The sequence below is a fragment of the Podarcis tiliguerta genome, assembly GCF_965153285.1.
Source record: "Podarcis tiliguerta genome assembly, chromosome: 1".
In the NCBI taxonomy this organism is placed as follows: domain Eukaryota; kingdom Metazoa; phylum Chordata; class Lepidosauria; order Squamata; family Lacertidae; genus Podarcis; species Podarcis tiliguerta.
In genome coordinates, this window is record NC_139534.1 from 12442556 (window position 1) to 12456396 (window position 13841).

The 13841-nt window shown below is 40.8% G+C and overlaps 2 protein-coding genes across 4 annotated transcripts in view; one reads left to right on the top strand and one right to left on the bottom strand.

Moving 5' to 3' along the window:
* On the top strand, nt 1-10999 carry CLK1 (CDC like kinase 1). Its single transcript, XM_083410823.1, has 13 exons — nt 1-233; nt 3152-3309; nt 3613-3838; nt 5122-5212; nt 5579-5645; nt 6161-6277; nt 6591-6757; nt 6911-7005; nt 7093-7222; nt 7593-7675; nt 8707-8786; nt 10516-10606; nt 10701-10999. Exons 2-13 carry the CDS (start codon nt 3152-3154, stop codon nt 10842-10844), a joined length of 1449 nt encoding a protein of 482 aa, XP_083266949.1. The 5' UTR covers nt 1-233; the 3' UTR covers nt 10845-10999.
* BZW1 (basic leucine zipper and W2 domains 1) overlaps nt 10897-13841 on the bottom strand; it is a 17461-nt gene continuing 14516 nt past the window's right edge. For all 3 annotated transcript variants that reach the window (XM_083411790.1, XM_083411792.1, XM_083411791.1), the window contains exons 11-12: nt 13288-13410; nt 10897-13187 (exon numbers count right to left, since the gene is read on the bottom strand). In XM_083411790.1, coding sequence (XP_083267916.1) covers nt 13156-13187; nt 13288-13410 — 155 coding nt within the window. In that variant the 3' untranslated portion in view covers nt 10897-13155. The remainder of the gene's footprint in view (nt 13188-13287; nt 13411-13841) is intronic.

Here is a 13841-nt window from a genome sequence, read left to right on the forward strand (position 1 = left end):
GAACCCCTGGGGCGCGAGGCCCGTGACGCAGCCGCGCAGGCGCAGCCATTGTGACGACCTTCCCACTTCCAGAAGGTTCCTCGCAGCCGGCGCCATTTTGTCGAGGCGGACGGTTGTTGTTTTTTTCCCCCCCCAGCGGCGGTTGCTGAGGCCGGAGAGGAGGAGAGACGGGAAGGCTCGTCGTGTCCGGAGGCGCCTTTTGAGAAGCGGAGTCGACTCCGAAAAGGAGAGCCGTAAGTGTCAGGTGTGGGTCGGCGAAAGGCTCGGGGCCACGGAACGGCCGTCGTAATGGCGCGTGAGGGGAAGGATTCGAGGGGGAGAAGGGAGAGCCTCTCCTATTTTTACCTCAGGTTTTTGTTTAATTTCCCTCAGGGGGAAACGCACCGGGATGGGGTTGGCTTGGCTGGTCGAGAATGGTTTCCCTCCCTCCAAAGCCGAGCCCTTCCCGCCATGTTCTCCTCAGGGAAAGCGAGCTTAAAATGGCTTCGAGGCCTTCGGTTTGGCGTCGCCTACGCGAGAGGCACGTCGCGTCCCTTTCTAACCGTCCGAGCTCCTCTTGTGAAATTAATCCGCTTTTTTGGCGCTTCCTCGGCTCACACATGTTGGGGGCAGAACCACCTGCTTTTTTTGTCGTCTCCCCCCGATTTCTCCGAGATCCGAGGCAGGGTAAACACGACCGACATAACTTCCCAGTGCGTCACCGGCGTCGTAGTAAGAAGCGTTGTGGTTTTAGCACAGCCGCGAGCAGGAGTGAAGGGATATCTATTATGGGGGTTGTTGTAAAAACGACGACAAACAACATCATCAACATGATCTGGCAACCCAGGGGCCGTCTATAGCCGAAAAATGCCTTCCGCAGTAACAAATGGAATCACGAAAATTACGAAGGCGGAATGGAAGTGGTCTTCCAGAGAATAAATCCGGTTGTGGAAAATCACAAGCGCGAAGTCCCCTTTTTTCTCTCTGCTTGTTCAGTTCCTGTTTGCCCCTCCCCCCCCCCAAAACCGTACTCTGTAAACAAACCCTGAGTATTGGCCTTGCTAAAACTAAGGGCGGTGGTTAAAGTAGCAAAAAAACGACTGCTTGTTGATAAGGAGAAGGAAGTTTGCATAGCCTGGCTAAAAGCAGGAAAGAGAAGAAAAGCCTGTGGTGCTGTTGCTGCCCCATGGGAAGAGGGGGCCTGAGCTGCAGTGTCGCCACCAGAAAAGGCCTTGTTCTTAATACCTCCCAGTTGTAATTCCCGATTGAGCTCGTTTCGTTGGGTGGGACGTGGAGAGAAAGAAAGGAGCTGCCCAGAGATCTATAGGTACAGTGGTACCTCGGGTTGCATACGCTCCAGGTTACAGACTCCGCTAACCCAGAAATAGTTCTTCAGGTTAAGAACTTTGCTTCAGGATGAGAACAGAAATCGTGCTCCAGTGGCGCCGCGGCAGCGGGAGGCCCCATTTTCTAAAGTGGTGCTTCAGGTTAAGAACAGTTTCAGGTTAAGAATGGACCTCCGGATCGAATTAAGTACTTAACCCAAGGCACCACTGTATAGGTATATAAATAAAAGGAGCGAATTCAAAACAATTGAGAAAGAAGTGGGCCACGAGAGAAAAAGAGGAGGCAAACCAGTAGGCACCACCCATCTGAATATGTGCCTGTCTGGACGCTCAGGTCTTCTTCATCTGAGTTCCTTCTGTGTTCCCCTCCATCAGAGATGTGGGGGCTGGCAATTGGTGGCACCCCAGCTAGGGTATGCAGTCTCCAAGGAGGCTTGTTTCTCACTTCACGTCAAATAACATTTACTAAAATACAGTCAAAACACTGTGAAGTGTATTCAGGATCTAGGTATTGCGTAGCTGAACTATGCAGTGTCAGTCACTTGTTCCTTTTGTTTTTGTGTGATTGTGGTTGATTATGTCAGTTTCAGTTGGGTTGCTAATATAGTTTGTATACAAAAGGGGATGACTGGTTTTAAAAAGTTGAAATCCTATGGTGTTAATGCCCAGTAATTCTATTAGCATAGTAATACTGTATTGGCATACAAGTTGTCCAAATTTGTGGGCACATTTTGCCACTGGCTATACAGGTAACTCATATCTGAGGCACGTTTAACTTGTACAATTTCAACTTTTATGTGGTTGTTGGCTGGCCAGTTGAAATTGTAGAAATTAAATGCACAGAAGGTGCCATGCTTAAAAACTAACCATGCGCAAAAAGAGCTTTTAAGCTCTTCTTGCTTACTGGGCGGCTATCCTGAGATCTCAGATGACCTCACAAGATCTTGCCGGGAGCCTTTCAGAGCCCAGCAAAGCAAGGTGGATAGCTTAAAAGCACTCTGCCTTGCTTGGTATGGTAGACTCTTAGGGTGTGCTGGCTCTGGAAGGTAAGACTTTTCGCGCTGGGTTTCGATTTTTGGCACTTGATCTGTACTGTGGGGTGTAAAGTGCTGTGCTTTTCCAATAATATTAGTGCTTTTTCTTTTCCATGTTAGGCTTCCTATTGCAGTGCATGAATGGGGATTGCTGTCACTGCGGTATTTTAGAAATCCCTGCTAGTCAGTTGCATAAGCCACTGGTAGTATTTAGTCTCGTTGATGTGTTTTAGGTGGCAGCAGTTTTGAGTACAATCATTAAGAGTAATGTGTTGCTAAAATGTACTGAACTCGCACATACATTGAGAATTAAAGCAAATGTGGGTTAAAAATGAGCAGACAAAGAAATTACATGATAGGTAAAATGCTTTATTAGGTGCAACCAGTGGTTAAAAAAAAATATGCAAGCTTGCATAGTAACTACTTGGTGGCAGTACTTCTGATCAGTTTTTGTTCTTTTCTGTTTATATGTTTTTTTTTTTTTTAATGCAAGATTTCTGTTGCTCAAAAGCTTACACTGCATTGTGAATATGGATTGGTCCTATTCAAATAATTACTGTTAATATGAGTCTGAGGCATTTCTGTGCTTCAAAGTGTAGGGCCCCAATAAAAAAATTCTCATTTGTCTGTGGTAGAATTGAAGCCATTTAAATTGTATATTGAAGTTTGATCTCGTTGCACTGCTTAATAGACTGATAGGAAGAGAGAGATTTACTGGAAATAGTTCTAAAACTGGTGTATACAGTAAAAGTTACTGTTGACTTTTTGTCTCATAAATGTATGTATTTACAGATGCGGTATTCAAAGCAAACACACTATTCTGATTGGGAAGAAAAACAATGTTTGGATCCTAAAAAAGGCAGCAGCCATCATAAGAGAAGAAGAGAATCATACAGCAGTACGCATGAGAAAAAGCGCTGCAGATATACTCAAACCCAAACTTATGATAGGTGAGTTGGTTCACCCCCACCCCATATGGCAAGTCTGTGTCTTGTTAAAGTTATCAATATGTATCATAGTATTGTTGAGTTGGAAGGGACCTGGAGGGTCATCTAGTCCATCCCCCTGCGATGCAGAAATCTCAACTAAAGCATCCATGACAGATGGCCATCCAGTTTCTGTCTTTAAATTTCCAATGAATACTTCAAATGTCAGTCTGAATTTGAAATACACGTAAACAGACATAACTTGCATGCATGAGAACTGGTAGTTTAATGTTCCACATTATATTCTTTTGTTTGTTTCTCTCCAAGCCTTTATTCAGATGCCAGCTCCTTCCATGAAAGAGATAATCATGAACGCCGTTATGTTGAAGAATACAGATACAACTACAGTCAACTGTCTGAAACCAGGCACCATTGCAGAGACCATGAAAATGGTTATCACAACCACAGTAGCAAGTCATCGGGGCATAGCGGTGGAAGCAGTTACAAAAGAAAACACAAGACTCATCATAGTAAATCACATCATTCACACGCGGTATGTATAATTTAGAGCACCTTGAATACTTGAATAATCACACAAATGAAGCGAGTTGGAGGTGTATTTTAGCATAGAAGTACGCTTTTTCTGCTAGATCTTATGTTCCTGAAATGGGAAAGTTCTGTAACATGTAGGCAAATATTTTCTAGTTTTATTACTATTGCTTGTTTATCAGGCAGTATTCCACTTTTCTGTTTGAATACCTGAACTAGGCATTTGTTGGAAGTGGCTAAGATGCACCATAAATATTGTTTCCCCTGTTAGGCAAAATCAGTGGAACTAGTGGCTTCAAGTTACATTCTGAATGCCTTATTGGACAGTACAAAAATGAAAGTGGAATAAATGCCTTGTAAACTGAGACTGATGTGCTTGTGTTAAACGTTAAACACTATTTACTAGATTAATGTAATCTCATAACCTTTGTGGAACAGCCAGACAAGACCATGATCCCAAATCAGGAAGGTTGATGGTGGAGGGAAACAAGTTTCTTTGCACCGATCTGTCTTACCAAGCTAGCACATAGGTGCTCCAAGGATGGGAGTTGCATGTTTAGTACAGCTAGTACTGTTGGGTTATCAGCTGATAGACTTGGTCCACACATTTCTCTTCCCCACTCACAACCATCCAGTAGTGGATCAGTTCTGCCAGAAGTGGTGCTGATAATTGGCTGAGGGAGGGAGAAGTCTACAAGGATAGCAGTGGGTGCTGTGTAATGCTCAGGATGGATATGTGTAATCCACATATCTCCTCAACTGAAGTGGTGGCTGTGTGCAATTAAGTAGGTTTTGTGATTTTTGACATTACTCACAGAACACCTATAACAAATTATGTGTACTGTACAATATGTACTTTAAACGCTTTACGTTTTGTTGACACTCCTTATTTACCAGTAAAAGGCTGCACATTAAGCAGTATAAATTCCAGTGCTTGTTATGTTACAGCATTAAACAGAAGACATTTTATTTGCAAATCTTAAAATATATAGTTTTTCTAGTGAACCATATTTTTAAAAGCGTTTATATTGTGTGTTATTGCCTTGCCACTTGAAGTACCTTATCTGAAAATCTGTTCCTTGCCATGTTTTTCTCCTGTAACCCTAAACTATGTGCCCTGTGAAATTCTGGGGAATTTGAAATTGTTCCTGCCAACCGTTTGTGGCCTGGCGCGTATCTGAATGCCTGAATATCTCCCTGCTGAATGAATTTCGTATTCTGCCCTGAATTCACTCGGGTTTATTGATTGGCTGGATGATCTTGGTGCCGCGCACTTGCCGTTACCAGAGGAGTCACCGAAGGAAAAGATCGAGGAGTGTAGAGGATGATGAGGAGGGTCACCTGATCTGTCAGAGTGGAGACGTACTAAGTGCAAGATGTATAGAATATTTTTCAAAACTTATACACTTTTCAGATAGAATAATTTCTTTTAGATAAGAAGCCAGGAGTCTTTGGAAGTCCTTTCCTTTCTTTGGTTTTTTTGTTCTGTGTTTTGTTTTTTTCTTTGGGGGGGAGATTATTTTTATATAGAAGTTAAATTTTAATTGGAACTTCTTATATAGTGAGCAAGTTAATTTAGAATGAGATAGACATAACTGTCTTGAAGAGTTGTCCAATTAAATATTTTAAAGATGTCTAGTTACACTTTTTTAACATAGCGGCACTGCCTAGAACATAGCATGGTATTTTGCTTAATGACAATACACCACTGTTTGTATAACTAATTTCTCCCCTCTGTTTTTAGATGAAATTGTCAGTGTTCTGGGTGAAGGTGCTTTTGGGAAAGTCGTGGAGTGCATTGATAACAAAGCGTAAGTTCAACTTTTTCTTGTAAGAGCCTGACACCTAAATGGTGGCACATCTTTCTCAGATCCTTCTAGAGAACCCACCTTCCATGAAGCTTTTTCCATAACCCCTTAGTTCTTTCCCTCCAGATGAAACAAAGAAACATAGGTACTTATGATGGCACTTACACATGCTCATCTCCCTTTCCCATCTGGTCTCAATTCTTCTGTCTTTTCATTGCCTAAATCTAAGTTGTAAGCTCCTCAGAAAGGGGATTTTTTTGTTTGTTGCTGTGTAAGGCACCATGGTGCTATTAGAGTGATATTAAAATGGATACACCAGCTTTTTGTGGTTATCATTTCCCTGATAGCATTGTTCATTCAGCTTGTCATTTTCCATCAAAATATGCATTTCCACCAAAATAATATGCTAGAAATAATTTAAGTGTTGATATGAATAGTTACTTAACTGAACAAAACTTGTTTAAACTTTGCTTTATGCCACGGAGTAGTCTTGTGACTTTTCAAAACTTTTTTTTTAGGGGAGGCAGACATGTAGCAGTAAAAATAGTCAAAAATGTTGATAGATACACAGAAGCAGCTCGTTCAGAAATAAAAGTACTGGAGCACATAAATAAATCCGATCCTAACAACATATTGTAAGTATATTATACGAATGTGAAGTTTTTACAAATGCTTGCATGCTGTGTGTTTATTTGTGTGATTCCTTTTCAGAAGAAAATAATGGGGGCTTTCATTGGTGTACTGAATACAATTTTTTTGTTTATGTTAAATTTTAAGTTTGTAAGCTCAGTTGAGAACCCTGTATCATCTCTAGCTAAGCTGAATTTTGAGTTACACCTATTAAGATAAATTGGCTTTAAGTGGGTCTACTGTTAGTATAACTAACATTGAGTATTATCCTGACTATTTTGTAGCATCTTGTGAATGACATTATTATTGTATTTACAGTCGCTGTGTCCAGATGTTGGAATGGTTTGAACATCATGGCCATGTTTGCATTGTGTTTGAACTGCTGGGACTCAGTACATATGACTTCATTAAAGAAAACAGTTTTCTGCCATTCAGTCTTGACCACATAAGACGAATGGCTTACCAGATTTGCAAATCTGTAAACTGTAAGTACACATAGCACTTTATTTCTGTTTCTATAATGTCTCTTAACACTCGAAGCATTTAGTAGTTAAAAGAAAAAGCACAATGCACAGTATATGTAGGAGCAGTGTTCTGTTTAACATCTCTTGTAATAATTTCCTGACTTCTCTTTACAGTTTTGCATTCAAACAAGCTAACCCATACAGATCTGAAGCCTGAAAACATACTGTTTGTGAAGTCTGACTACACAGAAGCATACAATCCCAAACTGGTAAATCTCTCATTTCTTAAATTAAAAAGCTCCTCTCACCATTGATCTCTTTTGCATGTATGCTTAGTAATTATGGTATTATTTCAGAAACGTGATGAACGTACACTGAAAAATCCAGATATCAAAGTTGTGGATTTTGGAAGTGCAACATATGACTATGAACATCATAGTACTCTTGTGTCTACAAGGCATTACAGAGCTCCTGAAGTTATTTTGGGTGAGTAGAAAAGTAGTCTAGAAAATTACTTTTCTTACAGTACTTTTGTGAGTCATTTTTAGACCATGCTTAGTAAGGCTGCTTTAGGAGTTGCTAATATCAGTTTCTATTTACCTTCTTGGCACCTAAATGCTGATTCTAAGTAGTTCTAAGTGTAGCAAATGTTGGTTTCATCTTGAACTTACATTAGAATTAGGCTTTCTTTTTTAGCCAGTCTGTTTTGTGACTTTCCCATTTACAAAATATTATGAACCTGTTTGAAGAGCTCTTTAAGCAATTCAGTTGCAGATCAGTAACACCTTAGGTTTGAAAAAGCTACATGATTTTATGTTATTTGATAAGCATAATAATTTATTTTCTCTCTCCACAGCCTTGGGATGGTCACAGCCTTGCGATGTTTGGAGCATTGGCTGCATTCTTATTGAATATTACCTTGGATTCACAGTATTTCCGGTACGTAACTGCAGAAATGTTGGATATAGAGACAGCAGTGACAAATCTTAGTTGGGAACGTGATAAGATGTTTTAGAGAAAATGCTATCATAAAAACAAAGTGTTAAATTTTTTATTTTATTTTTAATGTTACCTGATGAATCAGAATAAACTCCAGTGTTTGTGAAGTATTTGACCTTCAGTTCTGCAATGGGACGGCAGCCTCTCTTCTGATGTCGCATTTCAAATTTACTGACTAGTTGAATTCCAAAAAGGGTTGAGAGGAATGGAATAGTACAAACCCTTCTTGTTCACATGGACTTAGCTGGGTGTTTCTTCAGTTTCAGAGCCCAGTGCTTTGTCCCTTTATAGCAGTAGTTTGTGTAGTGGGTGCCTACTGCCATTGATCAGTTTCATGAGCCTTACTAAGTTGCAGCTGCTGTGGAGAGCTGACTGTTTAGGAGCATGCTAGATACTATTCAACATTACCTTATATAGATACAGTGGTGCCTCGCAAGACGAAATTAATTCGTTCCGCGAGTCTCTTCGTCTAGCGGTTTTTCCGTCTTGCGAAGCAACCCTCTTAGCGGATTAGCGCTATTAGCAGTTTAGCGGCTATTAGAGGCTTAGCGGATTAGCTGCTAAAAGGCTATTAGTGGTTTAGCGGCTTAGAAAAAGGGGGTGGGGAGCGAAAAAAAATCTCAAGACTCGCAAGACATTTTCGTCTTGCGAAGCAAGCCCATAGGGAAATTCGTCCTGCGAAGCGCATCGAAAAACGGAAAACCCTTTCGTCTAGCGGGTTTTCCGTCTTGTGAGGCATTCGTCTTGCGGGGCACCACTGTACTATTATGCATTAATAGTACATAATGCATTTGCATTATGTACTATTATGCAAAAACAAACTTGCTTTCCTCAAAGGTATGCAGCTGCCAGAGAACCCAGAAGGCAACACACTCCAATAGTAGTTGGCTTTATATACTGTGAATAGTTCTAACTTTCCTTTTGAGTTTTTCAAGCACACTTATATGGCAATGTTCCATCTTTCTTAACAGACACATGACAGTAAGGAGCACCTGGCAATGATGGAAAAGATACTGGGACCGCTACCAATTCATATGGTCCAGAAAACCAGGTAAACTTTATTTAAGGTTCAAATTCCATTTCCTGCCCCATAGCACAGTGCCATCCATTTCTATTCTACGTTTCCCTTGATCAGTTTGTAGTCATTCATTGTTGTCATAGCAGCCGCTTCACAAATAAATGTTGTAATGAATACAGTCCAAACCCTCCTTTTTGGAATATTGGGCCGGCTATAGCTAATGACTTAGGCTTCAACAATTGGGCTTTCCCTCCTCTCTTGTGGCCCCTGCAGGGGCGAGAGAACAAGGGGAGGAAAGGGAGTGTTTGTTTAATATGGCAAGCTGAAATGCTTTTCCTGACAGAACAATTGACCTAGTGCAACTTAGGCTGGTTTATACTGGTGACAGTGTCCATGTTTACGTTGCATGGGTGTGGACAATACTTCCACTGATGCACATAAACACATTATGGGGAAGCTATATGGTAAAATTGCCCCGGAACGGAAAATAGTCTGCCTGCTGTTCAGAGAGGCCTCTCTGACTGTGGACAATAGAACATAGTCCTTACATAAATTAAAGCCAACCAAGTTGATGCCCATCACTACCTTTTGTGGGAGTAAATTCCACAATGTAACCATATACCTGTGTGTGAACCTACATTTTGGGCATGAAAGTGCTTTGTTTGAGGCTCTCTAACAACATGCGACTTCTGATGGGAACCCACTCATCTACAAATACAAAGCCTGCCTGTTGTAAGCATGGGTTAGGAGTTATAACTGCGAAGTGCTTATAAATTTAAATGTATTCACTAGGTTGACCTGGATGGAAGTAGGTTTGAGAAATGTCCTTCCTTGTTCTATAGGCAGTTGTAATTTGAAGAATGTTTTTACTTGTAGCATTTGGTTGCATAATTCTAGAGGAACTGAAACATGCATTTTCAGCTCTGGTTGTAGTTACTTGTTTTAATATTTATAGACCACCTCTCACTCGTCAGAGTGCATATTCAAGAATATGGTAGTGTAGGGTATAAAATGGCTTGTTAATGCAGTGTAGATCAGGTACTGAGTCACTATTTGAACTACTTGGCTGCTTGTTTTTTGTTTGAGGATAGTACCAGGAAGTATGGCTTACATAATTCAAGGTAAGCTCAATCTAGTATTTGTGCTCAGTGCACTGCCTCTGGATGTATCTCTGGATGCGAATGGGATCCGTTCCGGAGCCCCGTTCGCATCCCAAAGAGAACGCAATGCTTCTGCACATCATTTAGTAATGTGTTCTGTTACTTCTGGGTCGCCGTGGCGCGCAACCCGAAAACACTCAACTCAACCCGAGGTATGACTGCATAGGGGAAATGGTACTAACATGATGAAGTTGACATGTCAAATGGATTACTCAAGTTACACTTTGAGGAGTTTAGTCATACCTCGGAAGCCAAACAAAATCCGTTTTGGAAGCCTGTTCGACTTCCAAATCGCAGCTTCTGATTTTGATGGCTCAGGAGCCCAGGTATGAACAAGGATAGCAGGGTGAGCATGCAACTTATGTCTTCTGGAAGGGGTAACTTTTGCCATGGGAAGATGTTCCTGCTCTTAATGTGTTTTAAGAACCCTGTTTTTTAATGGAGTTCTAAATACTGTGGGTGCTTACAGGAAAAGGAACGCCACACCCCTCATATGTTGTCCCTCAAACTCATTCTTCCTTTTTTGCATGTGAAATCACAAGCAACCAAATGCAGCCTGTCACTCATAATTACTCTTTTTCTTTCTTTTTTTACATAACAAGAAAGCGCAAGTACTTCCACCATGACCAGTTGGATTGGGATGAGCATAGTTCTGCTGGAAGATACGTTTCGAGGCGCTGTAAACCCTTGAAGGTAAGAGGTGTTAACTGCATAACCATACAATACTTTCCCCTACCCCTCATTTGTGTAGTGTCAGGGTGGTAACTTGCTTTCCCTCCTACCCTAGGAATTCATGCAGTGCCATGATGCAGACCATGAAAATCTATTTGATCTCATCGGGAGGATGTTGGAGTATGATCCAGCCAAAAGAATCACTCTTGCAGAAGCCTTGGAGCATCCTTTCTTTTCCCCGTGTAAGGAAAAAATATAAACAACAGAGTTCCTTATGCGATTATAGACTGTGTCAGTCAAAAAGCAACTAAGACTTTTTATGTATTTATTTTGTAATTAGATCTGTAAATTTCTTTTCATATTGTCTTGTTCATCTGTTAAACCTTCCACTTGAAATAAAGCATTTGACAAAAAGAACTTGTCTGTTTCTTTTTCCTAATGCAATAGAACCATGTTCTCCTTAATGTTGCGCTTTTGTTAAATGGCTGCAGCCTGCACATGCATCCTTGTTGCAGTTGGAACAACAGGTTCTGTTCCGAAGTTAATAGAAGGACAGAAGTCCTAGTTTGGCAAACTAATTCAAATTTCTAATCAGGCATACTGTTAAACAATCCACACCTTTATCAGTTTGACATGATATGCAAACTAATAGGTAGCATAGAGGAAATTGTAAATCAGTATTGTTGAACATGCCCCTTTACATACTTTGACATTGTAGTGGAGACAGCAATCTGTCCCTTGCAGTTTCAAAGAGCTGCTCAACAAAGCGTGCTGATTTAAATCTCTAGCCCCTAGAAAGTTGTCTAGAACCAAATATAACCCACCGGCTTAAAAAAGCCTTTAAAAAGGACAGAACCTGCATTTTCACAAAACTCTGAAGTATCCTGTCTTCTGGCCAAGGGTGAATGCACCAGGGGAAAAGGCACAGTTGCTGTAAATGGAGCCTATTCCCAAGTTTTTACTGCCAAAATCTGGCAACATTTGTTAGGGAAGTAGGTAGTTACCTGCATCTTGGTGGAACTGTATACACACAGGGCTTTGCTCAGCCAAAACCTCTCAACGCATGTGGCTGATTCACATAGCTAAACAGCTGGAGTTTGCCCACTTACATTTCACTGGTCAGAAGCAGCCATTTTGGGTAGAAACAACAGACAGAGGGAGAGCAATCAGACACACAAGTTTTTCCTTTGGCATTTCAGGGTGGGAAAGCAGGACCGGCATGTACTGAAACAGATTGGCCCGTAGAAACCCATGTATTTCTGCACTGAAAGAAGCACTCCCTGGCTGCTATTCTGAACTGCCTGACTTGTCCATTCTCTGCCAGTAGGCCCACTACTAAAGTCATATCTGCTATATTACATCTTGCTAAATGTAACCAGAATATATTCTGACCCAGGGATATTCAGAACACCTGATGCACTTAAAGAAACAAAAAAGCCTATAGGAAATAGCTTTCCTCTATCAACAATTGGTTCCAATTTAGACAATTCCCCTTTCTCTTGCAGATTCGGGAGTACAGAGACCATGGGGGTCTGAGACTAGTAACAGGAAAACTAGGGATAGCTTATACAGATAGTATGCAAGAGTTGCCTAATTTCCTTCCATTCTTTTTCAGTGAAAGTAGCATTGGAGCACACACACAATATTTCTCTTCCTGATCTTGGTTAGCAAGGCTTCTTTGGGGTTCCAGAACCTTTTTCACTTTCACATTCAGCATCTAAAATGCAAATCCTTTTAACCTTTAAAAGGATGGTATTCAACACTCATCCTACTCAAACGTAGACCCATATAATAATCTAGACCCACTAGACATAACCTAGTCACGTTCATTAATTTTTGAGGACTTGGTTTACTACAAGCTAAAAAGTAGTATACAACATTGCTCAAAAATGGTCAATGCAAACTTCGTTCTGTTTCCAACTAATAGCAAGGCGGAAAAATACATTTTTCAAAGAGAATAGATTGTTCAAGGATCTGCTTAAGACTGCAAGAACACCAGAACCAGGAAGCTGAAGGCAAAGAGCGTAGTTGGAATACTGAGCTTGGTGACTGCAAATTGCAGTGGTATTATGAACAGAGAATGATGTGATGTTAGGAATCCCATCACTCTTGCTTGGATCTAGTTATCTTTCACACACAATTACACAAGTATGGCCTCTTTACTTTGGATACTTGTACAGTTTAATTTGCAAACAGAATTTTTATAACAAATGTCATTTTTCCAAATCATGTCTACTTGTAAACTTTTTTTTTATAGAAAACCCAGGGATAAAATGAATTTAAGTTGTGGAAGGCCTTAAATTATGTTACAGTAGAAAATACAGGAGGTAGAAGGTAACTCAAAAAACTAATGCAATGTTAGAATCAAATCTATAGCTCCTGTAAGCTACTAACACATGGTTTTAAAACCTAAATCTGGTGTTCTCTAATGACCATAGAAAACACAAACATAAATTTGCCATGAGAGCCCTTATATCATGCTTGATACAGGGAGGTAGGATGTAAGAATCAGGACACAAAGACATGACGTTTTATCTACTGCTCCTGTTTGCTTTACTGTTTTTGACAACTTAGTCACCTTCTTCAGTTTCAGACTCAGATTCTGAAAGAAAACAAACAAGTATTCCAGCATGAGAAAACTTTGTAAACTTATTCAAATGAATGCACAGTAAGCAAAGCAGAATTGCATCAGGCTTACTCACCTTCCTCAGCATTCTTGAGCCATTCTACAAACTTTTTCATTTGTTCCAGAAAGACACTCTTTCCTTTGGCAACATGTGCATCTTTATACCATTTCAGGATGGGTTCTTCACTTAGAACCTCAGCTGTTGAAAACAAAGTGGGGTTAGGGCAAGCAGTGTCTATACCTTCATGCAGCACAGTTTAGAAAACAGATGCCAAGTCCTGACACCTGGCTTGAGAGCAGTACATGTGAAAAGGATCTAGGAGTCTTGGTTGACCACAAACTTAACATGAGCCAACAGTGTGACGCGGCAGCTAAAAAAGCCAATGCAATTCTGGGCTGCATCAATAGGAGTATAGCATCTAGATCAAGGGAAGTTATAGTGCCACTGTATTCTGCTCTGGTCAGACCTCACCTGGAGTACTGTGTCCAGTTCTGGGCACCACAGTTCAAGAAGGACACTGACAAACTAGAACGTGTACAGAGGAGGGCAACCAAAATGGTCAAAGGCCTGGAAACAATGCCTTATGAGGATCGGCTAAGGGAGCTGGGCATGTTTAGCCTGGAGAAGAG